General features: G+C 52.6%; 1 protein-coding gene across 3 annotated transcripts in view; it reads left to right on the top strand.

Moving 5' to 3' along the window:
- The window catches only part of DPYSL5 (dihydropyrimidinase like 5), a 101,538-nt gene extending 84,367 nt beyond the window's left edge, over positions 1-17,171 (top strand). For 2 of the 3 annotated variants that reach the window (XM_053201110.1, XM_027033384.2), the window contains 5 exons: positions 3,421-3,562; positions 5,193-5,335; positions 6,819-7,026; positions 12,137-12,305; positions 14,165-17,171. In XM_053201110.1, the coding sequence (XP_053057085.1) occupies positions 3,421-3,562; positions 5,193-5,335; positions 6,819-7,026; positions 12,137-12,305; positions 14,165-14,250 (748 nt within the window). In that variant the 3' untranslated portion in view covers positions 14,251-17,171. The remainder of the gene's footprint in view (positions 1-3,420; positions 3,563-5,192; positions 5,336-6,818; positions 7,027-12,136; positions 12,306-14,164) is intronic. The other variant, XM_053201111.1, reaches the window with a different exon arrangement.
- The last annotated feature ends 361 nt before the right edge of the window (positions 17,172-17,532 follow it).

The following is a 17,532-nucleotide window of genomic DNA, read 5'->3' as shown; positions in this document are numbered from 1 at the left end:
ATCTTTTGAAGTACCTCTGCTTGCCACAGGCATATTTGCTGGAAGAACAAATAGGTGGCAACTGCCCCAACCTACCCAGATGACAGCGGCCCCAACACATTCAAATAGGCAGGGGAAAATAGTGCTGTTAATGGAATCATTTAAGGTTTTATATCTAGCCTATTTTTACGGTAACTTAAATACATTTATTCACTTAAGTCGAATTGCAGTTTCATGCTAACTGTCCTGAGAAGAGTTTGAATCCCTTTTGAAGATCGGTGCATATTGTAAAAGTGTGTAATTTTATGGAATTTGGAGCAGCGTTTGAACATTTTTGTTGTGTATAGGAATTTGTGGTACTGTCGTTTCGTTTTTAGGACACCTTGTTGGTGATAATTGATATCCTACAAAATGCTTGACAGAAAACCCAGGCACCAATTACCATACTCTTATAAGAAAACGTGCACTGCTTTGTTACGACCCACGTTAGCATGTGACTTCTTCCGTATCAGGGGGGAAAGCACCATCTATGGGTGTAAGGATTTATCCTTTATTTAAAATCTAATGTCACTAACTAAAATTTCAATTAAAAATTAATTAATTAAAATTTTGGTGTTGACATAAATAAACAAATAAATAAATAGATAAATAAATAAATAATAAATCCAATTTCTTGGGGCGCCAGGCTGGCTGGCCCCGTCGGGAGAGCACGCAACTCTTGACCTTGGGGGTGTGAGTTCCAGCCCCGTGTTGAGGGTAGAGATGACTTAAAAATAAAACCCCTAAAATCAAATCTAATTTCTTCCTCCTTTTTTTTTTTCTTCTTTTACTGACATGTGGTTGACACACGATGTGACGTGCTACACGCGAGTACAGCAGCGAGTTGGCACTCTCTGTGTTATGCTGTGCTCACAAGTGTGGCTACCTTCTGTCACCCCGTGACGCTGTCACAATACCATGGACTGTATGCCCTACGTTGTGCCTTTCGTGGCTGTGACTTACTCGTTCCATAACTGAAAGCCTGTACCTCCCCCTTTCCTTCACCCATTTTGCCCAGTCTCCCAGCCACCCCCTGCCTCTGGCAACCACCAGGTTGTTCTCTGTGTAAAATTTCATTTCTGAAAGGGGCCAGAAGTTCTCTTCATTTGAATATGTAAAATTTTAAAGGACTTGAGGGGCGCCTGGGTGGCTTAGTCGGTTGAGTGTCTGACTTCGGCTCAGGTTATGATTTCCTGGTTCGTGAGTTGAAGCCCCACGTTGTGCTCTGCGCAGACAGCTCGGAGCCTGGAGCCTGCTTCGGATTCTGTGTCTCCCTCTCTCTTGCCCCTCCCCCACTTGCGCCCTGTCTCTCTCTCTCTCAAAATAAATAAACATTAAAAAAAATTTCTTCAACTACTTAAAGACAGTCATGTTCTAAACTTTAAAGGGTATGGATGTGGGTGTCGAATTTCCTAGATTCAGGGCAGCACTAGGAGACCTCAGAAGCCCTTCTGGAAAGTGACCACACTCCCCGAGGGGCACCTACTTGTGTAGGAGCCTTTTTTGAAAGGTGGTTGCTCAGTAGCACTTGGTTCAAGAATGGGAGTTGAGGTCCCTGACCCTGAGCCAATGATTCTGATGGGCACCTCTTCTGATCTGAGCCCTGCCTGGGGGTCTGGAGGACCCCTGAGGAGAAGGTGAAACTCTGATGGGTTCTGCAGGCCCGGGGAATGTGGGCAGCACTGGGGCGCCCTGGAACAAACCCTCTGCTCTGTGGAGACTGTCCCCTGCAATCTCTGAGAAGGCCCAGAGCAGCGTGTTTGGCTAAGGGAGACACCAGCCCATGCCACAGGAAGGGCTAAGTCATCTCACTGTGAATTTGGCCAAGGAAGTCAGTCATTTGGCAACAGTTGTGACTGATGAACCCTGCCAGGCCCCCAGTGGAGACAGCCCAATATGCAGCCTGACCCTGAATTGTCTGAGAGCCTTAAGAATATGCCTTGTCACTGGGGCGCCTGGGTGCCTCAGCAGGTTGGGTATCTGGTTCTTGGTTTTGGCTCAGATCATGATCTCATGGTTCCTGAGTTTGAGCCCCGCGTCAGGCTCTGTGCTGACAGTGTGGAGCCTCTAGGGATTCTCTGTCTCTCTCTCTCTCTCTCTCTCAAAATAAATAAACTTAAAAAAAAATTTTAAAAAAGGAGATGTCTCATCACCAAGTCTGATGTGGGCAGCTTAGATGGCCCACAGGCATTCACAGGCTTTGGTGCCTCCTACAAAGAAATTAGATTCTCGGGGCCCCCGCTGTGTGGTCCCAGCAGCTGTCCCCCTCTCCCACACGACCCCCATGCTCCAGCCAGGACCCTCCCTGCCCTCCAATGGTGTTTCTTCATGAGGTTGCCCTGGCCTGGGCGATGTGGGCATCCTTCCCCCTCTGCCGCTCACCACCTCTGAGCCCTCGGCCTACAGAGATCTCTGCAAATGGGCCAGCTATCTGCCGCCCTCATTTGGTAGAGGGTCTGCTGCCTCGTGTACTGTCGCACCATCCTACTAAGTCTCTGCCCTGAATCCTAGCGAGGCCGGAACCCCCGGAGAGCCCCACCATGCCTTAGCTGCCCGCAGCCTCGCACGGAGGTCGGCCTCAGTAACCTTCCGAGGACAATGGTCATAGAGGGCGGGGGCGATGAACCGGTTGGCTTGCATAGCATCGCTGGTTTATTAAGGCAAACATCTCGTCTGTCTTATCCCTCCTTTCCTCTTCTGTGCCGTCAGAGTCCCCACATCCAAGAAAGGCTATGGCCACGAGTTATTTAGCAATGCTTAACATTGAACTTGTAAATGTTTTCCCAAGCACATGCTTGTCACCAGCAGGGAACTGGTAGGGGTTGAGGGAGAAGACGACAAGAGCTTGGCATCTGAGCCTCTGACAGTAAAACCACCTCAGGTTAGCAAAACTAGGAGTTGAATTTTTCTCTGCCTGCTGCCTTAACTCTTAAAAGTTGTTGGGGCGCCTGGGTGGCGCAGTCGGTTAAGCGTCCGACTTCAGCCAGGTCACGGTCTCGCGGTCCGTGGGTTCGAGCCCCGCGTCGGGCTCTGGGCTGACGGCTCGGAGCCTGGAGCCTGCTTCCGATTCTGTGTCTCCCTCTCTCTCTGTCCCTCCCCCGTTCATGCTCTGCCTCTCTCTGTCCCCCCCAAAAAAATAAATAAAAAACGTTGGAAAAAAAAAAAAAAAGTTGATGCCCCAAAGGCTCCCATCAGTGTCTCCTGTGACACTGACAGCCAGTGTCAACCCTCAGCCCACAAACCCATTCTACAGATGAGTAAACTGAGGTTCACACAAATGAAGTAACTTGTTAGAGGTCAGCTTTGCCTGGATCCGAAGGGAAGGCTTTTTCCCTGCACCTGTCCCCACCCTCCGGGACCCTGGCCTCCCTCCCTCACTGGCCCATCTTTCTCTTTATCCAGTGATACTCTGAACATTGTGGCATCAGATCACCGGCCTTTCACCACAAAGCAGAAAGCTATGGGCAAGGAGGACTTCACCAAGATCCCGCATGGAGTGAGTGGTGTCCAGGACCGCATGAGCGTCATCTGGGAGAGAGGAGTGGTATGTTCTGGGGATCCCCCTCTGTGAAAGTCCTCTAAAGGGTTTTCACTCTTAGGAGAGCTATAGCCATGGCTCCTTGTTTCACTCAAAAACAAAACCAGAAAGTTTGTATTTTCACCCAACCAGAAAGGTGGTACAGCCTCGTATGGAAATTTGGAAAACACAGAAAAGTGTGAGGAAAAAAGATCCCCCTAATTACATACCGAGAAGTGAAAGTATTAATATTTTGGTCTCTTTCTTTCTAGTTCTGTGTATGTTCTGGATGTTAGTGTAATAACGGGGTTCATCTTTTTTTTTTCACATAACAGCGTATCTTGAGCGTCTTTCTATATCAGTAAACATTCTTTAAAAGCATCTCTCTCTTTTTTTTTTAATGTTTATTTATTTTTGAGAGAGAGCATGAGCAGGGGAGGGGCAGAGAGAGAAGGAGAGAGAGGATCCGAAGCGGGCTCTGCACTCACAGCACAGAGCCCACAGGGGGCTCAAACTCACGAACTTTGAGATCATGACCTGAACCAAAGTCGGACGTTCGACCCGCTGAGCCACCCAGGTGCCCTGATAGCATCTTTTTTTTTTTTAATTTTTTTTAACGTTTATTTATTTTTGAGACAGAGAGAGACAGAGCGTGAACAGGGGAAGGGCAGAGAGAGAGGGAGACACAGAATCTGAAACAGGCTCCAGACTCTGAGCTGTCAGCACAGAGCCTGACGCGGGGCTCGAACTCACAGACCATGAGATCATGACCTGAGCCGAAGTCAGATGCTTAACCGACTGAGCCACCCAGGTGCCCCGATAGCATCTTTTTAGTAGCTAAATAGTATTTCCTCCAGTGGAAGTAGCACATTTCAGTTAATCCTTCCCTGAGTTTGGAGCTTTTAGCTGTTCCGGAGTTTTGCACTTACAAATAATGCTGCAGAGAGCTTCTTTGTTCAGGAATATATACGTGTGAGCGTTTCTAATTATTTCCTTAGGACAGATTCCTAGAAGCAGATTTCTGGGCCAAAGGGAATGAACCTTTTTTAAGGCTCTTTACATATTTTGGCCTGTTGCTTTTTGAGAAAAACAGGGACTAGGACTTCTTTTGAATACCACCTGTTCTCCCCACGAAGAATAAGTATTTTTGGTCCTGACCTATCACAGATTAGCTGCAGCAAATCCGAGCCTAAGGAGATTTGAAGTCCTCAAGAGTAAGCCAGCCACTCAGAGAGGCCCACGAGTGGCTGTGGAATCCCCCTTGAAGGGAGTCCACGGTGCTCTCACTGGTGGGTGAGGCAGTAAGATGTTTTTCAAGAGCCCAGAAATCTGTGTCCCTTTGTGGACGAAGGAAGGCTCCCAACCCATCCCTAGTAGACACACGGGTAGAGCCGGTTGTACAAACAGGAGGTGGATTTCCACCAGGTGGGCGGCCTTTGGCGAAGAGCCCACTCACCACTGTTGCCGGAGGAAGGATTGAGGCGATGGCCGGGAACCCGGCCAGCAGGTTGGCTCAGCTGAGACGGTGCTCACATCATCGTCCTTCTCAGCACAGTTGTCGTGACCAACTAAAAGACCGCAGGCCCGAGTCAAGGGTGGCCGTGGCTTTGAGGCACGCGCAGGGTTTGGGTGACGTGGCACTGTTGCAATGTTTCAGGTTGGAGGAAAGATGGACGAGAACCGTTTTGTGGCCGTTACCAGTTCCAACGCGGCGAAGATTCTCAACCTGTATCCCCGCAAGGGCCGCATCATCCCTGGGGCCGATGCCGACGTGGTGGTGTGGGATCCGGAAGCCACAAAGTAAAACCTGCTGCTAGTTGCCGGGGCTAGAGGGACTTGGGATTTTAAGGCACTCGCAGTGCAAAACTCCACCAGCTTATCGTCTCTGCGCTGCATCTAGCGTAGCGAAGTGTGACCCTGTGGTGTGTTCGGTTCGACAAGTATTTGAGGGCCTGCCGTAGTCTGGGTACTAGCAATGCGGCAGTGAACAAGACAGGCTCAGACCGGCTGCAGGGTATCACCGTGCACATAGCACCTTACAGTGATGCGGAGCGGCTTCACGTCAGTGATCTCGTTTGGTTTTCACGCGGCCCCAGGAAGCACTCATGCTGGCGTTCTTACTTCCATTTTCCTATCGAAGAAACGAAGACCCAGAGAGTAGAGGGGCTCCCCGCATCACATAGCTAACACGCCCTTGAACCAGACAGATGTCCTGACGCTCCGGGCTCCTCTGCCAGCCCCCTGCTCCCCTCACTGAGGGTGTTGGGTACTCTGGAGTGCACAGAGCTTGACACCCACAGCATTAGCGCACGCAAGTTGAGTGAACGAATGAAGGGGGTTACCAGGCCACGGGCTACAGAGCCTGGTTTTTACTAAGAGATTTGGGCAGGGGAGATGGAAACCGCTCTTTCCGATTAAATTTCATTAATCGCTCAGCAGATTTTTGTTAAGTGCTAACTGGTGGCCAGGTACTTTTCTCGGTGTACAGGCTAGAAGTAAAGAAGATAAGCAAAAATTTAATGGAATTTTGAAAATAAAAAGTTGCATTGGAAAGAAGGTTCGCCTTCTTTGGTGCACCGCCACCCACCCCGAGGCCGGGATACCCACGCTGTCTTCTCCATTAGAGCATTGGAGAAGCCACGTTCTGCCTCCTGAAGCCTGGGGCTGGTCCCTGTTGCTGCAGAGGTGTGGGTGTTCATGATCACTGTTGGCAGAAAACTCGCTAGAGTTTGGCTCAGTTGATTCATTTCCTAGGGCTGCTCCGGCCCTACCACAGACTGGTGGCTTAGACGCACCAGAAACGTATGTTCCCCCAGTTCTGGAGGCTGGGAGTCCAAGATCAAGGTGTCAGCGGGTTTGGTGTCATCTGAGGCCTCTCTCCGTGGGTTGTAAATGGCTGTCTTATGCCTCCGTCCTCACCTGGTCTTTCCTCTATGGGTGTGCATGTCTGGGGTCCGAATTTCCTCCTCTTATAAAGACACCAGTCAGATTGGATTAGTGGATCATCCACTCGTATGATCTCATTTTACTTTAATTAGCTCTCTAAAAGCCCTGTCTCTAAATGCAGGCACATTCAGAGGCTGGGGGTGAGGACTTCAGTATATACATTTTGGGGGGGGGGGGGGTGATGGGATTCGGTCTGCAGCAGACAGCTTTTGGGGACTATTATTATTCCTTGTCACTGAGCATCACCCCCTCCCACTGACCATCGATTCGTCCTGCTGAGCTGTGACATCATCACCTCTTCTCAGAGCTTTCTCTCCCACCCCTGCCTCTCCACCAGGACCATCTCAGCCAGCACCCAGGTGCAGGGAGGAGACTTCAACCTGTACGAGAACATGCGCTGCCACGGCGTACCGCTGGTCACCATCAGCCGGGGACGAGTCGTGTATGAGAACGGTGTCTTCATGTGCGCTGAGGGCACTGGCAAGTTCTATCCCCTGAGGTCCTTCCCAGACACTGTCTACAAGAAGCTGGTCCAGAGAGAAAAGGTAAGAGGAGGGAAGGGGAAGAAGGTGTATACGAAGAGGTTAAAGCCCCCCGTTGGGGAAATTCTATAACGACTGTTTTAAACCTCAAAGATGTTCTCATTCCATTTTCCCACTGAACCTTATCGCCTAGAATGGTCACTTTGGGGACAACCAAAATAGCAGAAAGGGAGTACCTATAACAGAGTAAAAATGTATTGGGAACAGTCCCTAAATCCCCCTAGAGCTAAGGAAATACTACAGGATGCTCGCAGATGTCCCCCACATCTAGTCTCTGGGAGGATTCTCACCAACCCTCAGATGGGACTCCCGGCTCGGCCTGGGTTACCATATTTGCCCTGGAGTTGTTCTTTCCCTGAAGCCTCCCCCTCCCTTGTGACCGGAGTGAGGTTGGTAGGATTTTCTGGGTCTGGATGCCCCCCAACCCTGATGTGATCAGGCCGAGTCTAGAATACTTCATATCCCAGGGGTCCTACCCAGCCCTTGGATTCCACAAGCACACTGGATGTTCCCTAAATCTTTGGGCTTCACCTCATCCCCAGGGGTTCCTGTCCTCTAAGTAGACACATTCACCCAAAAGAAGACTGCCTGTTGCCTCGTTGCTTAGGGATTGACTGCCCAGACTTATCTTCGAGAGCTGCCCTGGAGAACCTGGCCTGAGTTCTTGCTGACAACTCCGGGTGCTGGGGACTGCAGCCGTGGCCTCTGCGGGGACAGGAAGGGGTCCCAGAGCCTCGGAAAAGAACAGATCTAACACATTGACAGCTGAAAGCACGTGGTTCTCATCGTGGTTTCTCCTCCCCTTCCTCGGGCATAAAGCAATATTATTGTGACTTCAGAAGGCTCCTGTCCAGAAAGGGTGGGTGTTCTTCTGTCACGCCTGAGGGCCCAGGAGCCCCAGCCTCACTGGTCCAGCCGTACTCCTGCCTAGGCTCTGGGACGCCATGGTTGTAATCATGGCGCACTTAAGAGACATTGATCCTTTTTTTTTTTTTTTTTTTTTTTTTTTAATTTCCTTACCCAGCTTCTCTTGTTCTCTTGTTCTATTCCTTTTGCCATTCTAGTCCTCTGTACACAGCAGGTGCCTGCTATATGTTCTGAAGGTAGTAGCAGAGAAATTTTCTTGTAAACTGCCCAGTCTGGCCTTGTCAGTCAGCTGCTTGTCTGTGCCAGAGGTGAGACCCAGGAAAACAGTCTGTGTGTTTTTTAGCTGGAGGCCCTAAGTAGCAGCTGGTGGGGAGGCCTTTTCTGGCCCCTTCCAGGTGACCTCTCCACCCCCCACCCATATTGTGGTTGCTGTCCCAGACCAGCATCAACTTCTTCCCGCTCCCAGGCCCCATGCTCTCCACTCATCATCAGCTCTGGCCTGTAGCAGGGACCAGAGCTATAAAGCACCTTGACTGAAAACAGACCCAGCTGCCATTATTACTGAGCTCTAGAAATCTGCTCAATAATATCTCCGGAATAGGCCTTTTAAGAGCTGCCTGTGGCTTGGCGCACTTTGCCACGAGACGGTCGCATGACCTCTCCTCTTCAGCCAAACTTTCTTAGCATCGCGATTCTCAAGTCCTTTATGCAAAAGCCAAGCTTCTTTGCCCAGTGCCTCGGACCTCCCCTCCTTGTTCCCATTCTTGTTCCTTCCTTGAACCGCCCAAAGGCTTTCGGGAGCAGCCGCTTCAGCCTGTGTCCTTCCAGCTGTTCTCTGTCCACTGCTCAGGTGGCCTATGAGGCCCCAGCCCTAGAAGGAAAGCTCTACCAGGAAGGGGGGTGGGGTGGGAGGAGGAGCGGGGGGCAGGTAGGCTTTCCTTCACTCTCCAGGCCTCTAACCAAGACTTCACTTCACCCTGAGTGTGGTCCTCAGTAGAGCCCCTCTGTACAAGTTCATTCACAAAAACTACAGTATTCTTTCCTAAACTGTGGTCCAGCTCTCCTGGGCTGAGAGGGGTGTGGTGTGACGGGACAGAGGGAACGCCAGAGTCGGATAGTGCTGCTTTCCATTCCCCATCTTTGACTATCACATAGCATTTTAAGTGATCAGGCAAACGGGGAGTTCTGGGCTCCCGAAGGCACAAGAGCGAAACATGAGCATGTCTGTGACACCTGAGTTCCTCTCGATTCGCAGGCTCAGGGGCCTTTGAGGTACTGCCATTGCTCGGTTCCTTCCCAGTCTTGAAGTAACAGCACGTAAAACTGATACTTGAAAAGCAGTCATCTGGGGCGCCTGGGTGGCTTGGTCGGTTAAGCATCCGACTTCGGCTCAGGTCATGATCTCAAGGTCCGTGAGTTCGAGCCCCGCGTCGGGCTCTGTTCTGACAGCTTGGAGCCTGGAGCCTGTTTCAGATTCTGTGTCTCCCTCTCTCTCTGCCCCTCCCCTGTTCATGTTCTGTCTCTCTCTGTCTCAAAAATAAATAAACATAAAAAAAATTTTTTTTTTTAAAAAGAAAAGAAAAGCAGTCATCTAAAGCCTAAAAGTAAGCAGGCCATGTTAACACCAGAAGATCAATTCTGCCGGCTTTCCACACGTGAGGGCCCAGAGTTCTCAGAATGACTAAACACCCTTCTCTCCCAAAGGACAACAAAGGAAGAAATCCAAAGCCAGATCTGCTGTGAGGGAGCAGACTTGGGTTCCCTGAAAAAAAAAAAAAAACCCATGATTTTAGTTATCACCGCGTTCAATCCAAAAGCAAACTCAGGGTCTCTCAGGAGGCGAATGGTGCCATCTATCTCCAGAAAGCTCCTCAGATGTGAACCCGCAGCACAAGGCCTCAGCCAGCCTCTGGAGGGAGCTCTGGCAAGAGCAGTGAGAGTGATTCGTTCATACAGCACAATGTCTGACCGAGGGTGGCTGTCATTTTAAAAAGGAAACTGGAAAACAAGTGTCGGTTGGGATGTGGAGAAAGGGGAACCCTTGTTCGTTGCTGGAAGGAATGTCAAATGGTGCAGCCGCTTTGGAAAACAGTTTGGCACGTCCCCAAAAGTTAGATATTAGAGTTACCAGAGAAGCCAGCATTTCTCCTCTTGCGAAAATCCTCAAGGAAGTAAAAATAGGTGTCTACACAAAACCTCGTACACGTCCATAACAGCATCACTCATAGAGGCCGAGAAGTGGAAACACCTCCAATGTCCATCAACTGTTGAATGGATAAACATAATGAAGTATAGCCATTCAGTAAAATATTATTTGGCCCGAGAAGGAAATGGAGTCCTCATAGATGCTGCATTCGACACACGTGAACCTTAAGAGCATTATGCCAAGTGAAAGAATCTCGTCACAAAATACCACATAGTTTAAGATTCCATTTATGTGAAGTGTCCGTAATGTCCATAGACAGAAGATCCATTAGTGGTTAGTTAAGGCCAGGGGGTGGGGAACAGGAGTGACTGCAGACGGGTGTGGGATTGCTTTTTGGGGGCGATGAAAATGTTTGGGAATTAGACAGCGGTGGCCCAAAGTTGGGAATGCACTCAACACCACTGAATTGTGCACTTTCGAATGGCAAGTTTTATGGCATGTGAATTATATTTCAGTATGAAACAAAAAGAATGACGGTTCTGCGATCTTTCCAAAAAAAAAAGGCATTTGGTATTCAGGAAATTGGGTCAAAAGAGAGCGGAGAGAGTATTTCAAGCCCTTCTAAAAGGCAGCCTCATAAAAAAGTGAGATAGATCCCAATTCACAACACACCGCTCCCCTCGGGTCAGCCACCATGGAAGAGCCCCAGTTTCCAGGATTGGTATCAATTCAACCCAGAGTCTCTTTATCTAAAGCATTTATTACAACGACAACGTAAGGGTCCCAAGAAAAAGCCAGTTCTGTTAAAGTAAAGGAGCACTTGTATGCAGAAAAAGAAAACTATCAAAAAGTCTCATTTTCCAAAAATTGTCAGTGATCAGTCCCTAAAGAGTGTGGGTCTCAGGGAAGAAATCCTCTCTGGGAGGGTGTGGTATACAGCCAGTAACGAAGGGGCTGGCAGCGGCTGTCACCTGCCAAGGTCACAAACTCCGTTTTCACTCAGCTGGTGTTTCCACCTTTCACCACTGGGACCCCAGCTTCCCAAGCCAGGATGCTAACGTGCAACCTGGTAGAGGCCAAAACAGTTCAGACCAGGCTTGACATTCTGAGGGCTGAGCTAAACCCTAGGTCTGTTGGAGAATATAAAGGAATACGGAGGCTGAAGATCCTTCAAGAAATCCCCCATTGTCTATTGTTGCAACAAGATTTTCAGGAAGCAGCAAGGAGGTGGAGGTTATGCCCCGGACGAGTGCCTGGCATGTAGATCATCCACGCTGCTCCTTCAGACTTTCTGAGCACACCCCAACTCACTTTGTCCTCACAGCAGCATGAATAAGCACACGGAAATGACCTCTGCCCTAATTACAGCTCCCGGTGCTTTCACATCACTTGCTGTGTGCCAGAGCAGTTCGAAGAGCTGTATGTGTATTAATTCATTTGATCCCCTAACAATTCTATATGTAGTACTAATAGGCACTACGGTCAGCCCATTTTTACCAATAAGGAAACAGGCACAGAGATTAGGTAACTTGCATAAGGTCACAGAGCTGCGATTGGAACCCAGGCTGTCTAGATACCAAACATAGGCTCTTAACTTTGCTGCCTTTGTGAGTACAAAAGTGACTGACATTGCCACTGGGGATTCTCCTCTCCAAATCGGCTGTATTTGGTTTCTCTCCCCACAAAGTTGTCAGATCACAGTAAAAGGCATGGCCTCTTGGAAGCCTGGCGTGGGCTTACATTGCTCCGTGGGGGGATAACATTGCTCCGTGGGTGGGGAATACCCCAGAAATCCACCTGCCACCTTGGAAAGGATTCCACCAATGTTGAGGGGGAGCCAGCGGGGGCCCCTCTATGCAAGGGCGCCCGCACACATGTACACATGTGCACACACTGGGAGGTAAAAGACTCCACTCCTGAGCTCAAGACGTAAGAAACTTTTGTCGCAGGCAGTCATTTGGGTCCTGAGAAGAGTGGCAGCATCCAACCTCCTGCCGGCCATCGAGGAGGCTCTGGTGGAGATGGCATCTGGGCTCTGATGGTGTCTGGGCTCTGATGATGTGCTCTTTTCCCATTTCCTCCTTCTCCATCCTTCGCTAGACCTTAAAGGTTAGAGGAGTGGACCGTACTCCCTACCTGGGGGACGTAGCTATCGTTGTGCATCCCGGGAAAAAAGAGATGGGAACGCCACTCGCAGACACTCCTACTCGGCCCGTTACCCGACATGGGGGCATGAGGGACCTTCACGAGTCCAGCTTCAGCCTCTCTGGTAAGAGCAAGGGCCGCTCCGGCTGGGATGCGTGGCTCTACCTCAGCAGGGTGGCCGGAGGACAGGCCCACCCTGGCAGCGGGACTTCTGTGGCTTTTTCTCTTTGTCTTCTCCCTCCCCCCACCACCCCATCCCACGTCTGCAGATGGGTGTTGGGTCCCACATAGAGACACAAAACATCAGGAGGGGCGGGAGGGCTCTTCGGGTCCCTGGGCACTAGTCATTCCAAGAGGCTGTGGCTTGTCTGCTGCTCGCCCCGCAGTTTCTAAGTTCAGAAAATTCTTCCCTTGAAACATCTTCGGGGCCCTGCACACAGTGGGTGCCCCAGGGGTGATCAGAGCTCTGAAGGGTTAACCCTCTCTGCTACGTGGGACTGTACCCCAATGCAGTCTCCCTGTCCCCATCCCTGCTCCTTGCCAGCCTCTAAAAAGGTATTTCCCTGTCCCCTTTCCTCCCCCGCCTCAGCCCCGTGTTTGTCCCTCTGGCACCTTCTTTTTTGTCAGCAATTGTAGTATATGTAATACCACATATAATATATGGGGGGCGGGGTTGTTCTGGGACTTTACTGTCAATAACTCACATCCCAGGTGCTCTGCAGTAGCGAAAGGTGGGGGTCGTTGCCACAAAAATGGTAGCCCTCCGTGGAGAATGAGCACGGTAAGATGGCCTGGTCCTCCAGGCCGCTTTGATGGACACTGGGACCCCACCCCCGACCCCAGCTTGAAAGGGGCAGGACGGGGTCTCCTTGAACACGCTGAGCGGCCTTCAGAGTCGGACCGGGTGGAGGCCTGGCATCACTCTGCAAGGGCCACACCGGGACCCAAACGGTGAGAGGACCAAGATCCAGATCCTTCCACACAGGCATTTACTGTTATGATAGGGAAGGCCGAGGGAGGGGGCTGCCCGCCGAGCTTCCTGTGTGTCCCCCTATGTGCTGGGGGCAGAAGACACGTGGTTCCTGTTTAGAGGTTTTGAGGACTTTGTGGTCTGTGAGGAGGGGTCCTCTCCACCACCCTCTCCATCCTCAGAGGTGATCTCAGTGCCAAGATAACTATCCCCCTGCCCCCGCCCTGAAGGCCACTGCCAGTCCCACCAGGGACAAGACACGTGTGCTGGGAGTCAGGAGGGAGTCCGTGGTGCCGAGTGTCGTGGTCAGGCCCTGCCATCCCAGGAGGTGTAGGCTCCCACGGCTGCCTGGGCACAGCCCTTCCTGCAGCAGCCAGGCCCACGAGAAGCCACAAGGCCCTCGGAGCGGCCAGTGGCTTCGGCGCTCAGGTCTTGGGGCAGGCCTCTCTCCAACTCGGCAAATATCCTTCCACCCCAGTCTCCTCTCTCCTGGGCAGGCTGGGCTGAAGAATGTCCCGCTCGCTCCCTAGGGCACCAAGCCACTTTCTGAGTCTTGGGATTTCAAGATGCTGGGCCTTTGGGGTGTGGTTCTTTGATTTTTCCGGAACAACGGAGGGCCCAGCCGTCTCCCTGTCTTACTCACTGAGGCTTGTATACAAAGGCCCACGTGCTAACGGGCTGACTGACGGTCCGTGTGCCTGACAAGAGACCACATGTCCAGGTTTGGGAGCAGCGAAGGTAGCAGAGTAGCAGTTCATCGGAGAGGCCCTCGATCAGAAAGACCTGGGTTCAAATCCAGGCTCTACCACCTACCTACCCGCTGCGTAACACTGGGCAAGTCACTTAACTTCCCTGAGCCTCGTTTTCCTCACCTGTAAAACCGGATGGGGTTGTGAGGGTTCAGACAGATCGTCCCCACAGAGGGCTGAACGGCCTCCGCCGGGGAATGGTGGCCGTGCAGTCATAACCCAGGCAAGAGCAGCCGAGCTCACCCCCTGCTTCCTTCTCTGCAGGTTCTCAAATCGATGACCATGTTCCAAAGCGAGCTTCGGCTCGGATCCTCGCTCCCCCCGGAGGCAGGTCAAGCGGCATTTGGTAAAGGCACTGACCAGCCCCCCGCGTGAGGACGCACCACTGCCACCAGCCCGCACACCCTCCGGCCGCAGCTGCAGGGGGCGGGAGAGGCTGGGCTGGGCAGTACACCACCTGAGGGGGCCACGGGACCCGGGGAGCCCTCCCCATGTCTGACACGCGATTCACTGTGCTTCGAGCCAACCCTAACAGGCACTTTGAGATGTGTCCCTCCCGCTGCAGTCCTTTCCTGCCTTGGCCTCGGCAGGCTTTGGGGGGCCCGGGAAACCCACACTATGCACAGAGCCCAATGCATAGAGCCCGGCCCAGCCCCTCCTCTTACACCAGCCTCCATGTGCTGGCTTTGGGAAAGCCCAGACTTTAGTGCCCTGCCCCCTGGCTGACCCGCCAGCTGTCCGGAGCACTTTAGCAGATGTGTGTTAGAGGAAAAGGACCCCCTCCCCCTGAGGAGGCCCCGCGGTCGCTTTTCCCAAGTCAGACAGGTGTTGGCTTCCCGGCCGTGCCCAGGGGGTCCCGTTTTTTCCTGACTCCACGCTGGCCCCTGTGTGGGTGTGGTTGGGGCGCTCCGCACCCTCCGCCAGCTTCTTCCTCCCCGCCCCCCCCACCCTCTGGGAGTCACAGGCCCGGAGGGGCTAGCTGGGTGGGGCACGGGGCTGGTGCCAGGCGCGTGTACATGATTTTGTTTTGCACGTTTGGTTTGCGCAGTGGTTTGATTTGACTTGTTTGTGCATCCTGTGAAAAATAACGGTGCTTCGTGTCACTAGCATAGCATAGAAACAGGAGTAGATGTGGACCTTAAGAGATGCTGCACTCGACACCAACCAGACAGCCTAGAGCACAGACGAGGAGGGGGCGGTGAGGGGTTGGACTCACAGGCCCTTCTTCTCCCAACCTGGGGCCTTCCAGGCTGCCGAGGCCTTGTCCCAGGCCCTCCTCCCGTCCCCTCCCCTCTTGGTATAGTTCCCTACAGTCTGAGAGGGTGCCCCGGGGACCGTCGGGGAGCGGAGTCACCTTTCCCATCTCTGGCTCTGGTCACTCCCAGCCCTGACACCCCCACACCCCCAGCCAGCTTCCTGTAACCTCCCCCTGCTGGACGGAGGCCCGGCCGCTCTTCCTGTGTGATTGGCAAGAGGCCTCGTGCCTGCTAAGAGAGGGGGAGCGGGACCAGGGAGGGAGTGGGCTGGAGGCCAGGCCAGCGGGACGGGGCTGGAGAACCCACATTGCTGCACAGGTGCCGTGGAGCCCCGTGGTCAGCACCTCACCTTCACCTGCCCGTGGCCTCCCTCTCCTCCCACCTCCAGCCGAGCCCTCCCTGCCTCGGAAGTGCCGGGAGGTCTCCATGGAGACGCTAGAGGCCGGGTGATCTCCATCCACCCTGAGCGAGCTGGGAAGCAGCCCAGCCACCTGCCCTTCTTAAGCTTTGCCTTCCCCTCGGGGAAGTGATTTCACGTTCCACATCGCTTTGCGCACCCCAGGCTTGTTCCAGGACTCGGGCCAGCGGTCCTACCCTGCACGTTTCTTTCGTGCTTTACGTGTCGTCAAAGCACTTGCATCTACGAGCGCTCGCTGGCTCCTCGCAACGGCAGAGCGTGTATTGTGGTCCCCATTTCGCAGATGAGACCCAGAAGGTTTAGGCCTTCTGACCCCAGAAGTGTCCAGGACCACCCCTAAGGGCGTGGCTGCCTCCCCCCGCTGTGGAAAGGAGGAGGGGTGACGTCTCTTGTAGATGCCACCCGAGAATTCAACCACCCGGAAGACTGACTCCCTTGGTAGGCGTTCTGCTTTGTTTTGCACAGATAGCTAGATTTTCCTTGTAGACAAACTAACGCGTGTTCACTGCTCGAGCCAGGACTAGATCCGTGTTGGCGGCTTGCCGTGTGGTTTGCGCTGCCCCCACGCCCTCATTTCTCCCTTCAAGCTCATCTTCCTCACTCACTCAGGGGCTGAGAGGACAGAGACGGCACCCCAGGGAGCAGAGGGAGCAAAGGCACCCACGGGGACGGGACGTAGGGATCTGGGCCTGGGAAACTATGACCCTGATCCCTCGCTACAGTGCACATCACCATCTTTATCCCTTCCAGCCCTTTGCTGGGTCGTGGGCCTTGGGAAGATGCCAAAGAGCCGAGCAGTGGTGGTGGCCAGCGGGCAGAGTGTCCCTGCTTGGGCCAGGAAAGCTTTACCTTCTCTGAGTGCCTCTGCCTGAGAGATGCATGGTCTGTGGCTCTAGGAGACCACGTCTTGGAGTGGTCCACCGCAGGCCTTCCGCTTCATCTACCCTCCCCACCCCCACCCCCGATCTTTCATAGACCCCACCCTCGCCCGGGAGCTTCTAGATGAAGATCAGGAGGCTCAGGGGACCACATGAACGGTCCGCTTCCGCCACCCGCTCCTTGCCCCTGTGCAGAGCTCCAGCCGGCCCCATTGGCAGCCCCACTGCCCCTGGTTGGAATGAAAAGGGTCTCTGGTTGCACTGAATGCAGCTCTCAAACTGGTCTTGTACTTGCTGAATAAATACTGTTGTTCTTGCCTTAGCTGCTCTCTAGGTTTGTGGGAATAAGTTACCAGAAAATTGTGCTACTGTGTGTGCGTGTGCGTGTGCGTGTGTGTAGTGCTAGGAGTCCACAGTAGGTCTCTGTCAAGCCGATGCCACGATGAGGGCTTTTCCGATACTGACCCAGAAACCACAGAACCACGAGAAAACCCAAACCACCCTCTCCAGCTGCCCGGGCGGCAGGCATAGCCTGGGGTCAGGATGGAGCCTCCAGCACCCAAGTGACTTCTCCTCTGTAAACGTCATGGTGCTAAGATCGTGTCAACCCCAAGATGACACATGGTCCTGTGCTTTGGCCACCTGTTTGAGGCAAAAACAAAACAGCCCGACACATTGTGTTCTGGTGCAGGTTTGTATTAAACTGTAGCTACTTCTCACCTGGTCTCAGTTGTGTTTCTTCAAAGAAGAGGGACTTTGACAGGGGACCTCTTCCACAGTGGCAGGGGCGAGGCTTCGGTTGCTAAGAAAATTCAGCTCTGGTTTTTCACTCGTGTCGGGTGGCAGGTAGCAGCTCGCTGAGAGGTGGGAGCCTCAGTGCCCGGCACTCGGGGCTCTGTCCTCTTCCTGGTGGGGACAAAAGCAAGGCTTTGGATGCCAGATTCCCAGGACAAGGTTGCTGGGTTAACTGAAACAGCCGTAATTGGGAGAAAGCATTACATACAAAAGGAGGTGGGAGAAACTAGGCTTCCCCCACTTATCCTTTGTTGCCTGTTCTCTTGGCTACCATTTTGGAAACCC

Source organism: Acinonyx jubatus, chromosome A3 (genome assembly GCF_027475565.1).
Source record: "Acinonyx jubatus isolate Ajub_Pintada_27869175 chromosome A3, VMU_Ajub_asm_v1.0, whole genome shotgun sequence".
NCBI lineage: Eukaryota > Metazoa > Chordata > Mammalia > Carnivora > Felidae > Acinonyx > Acinonyx jubatus.
Note: the sequence above shows the minus strand (reverse complement) of the source record. Positions and strands in the feature narration are given on the sequence as shown.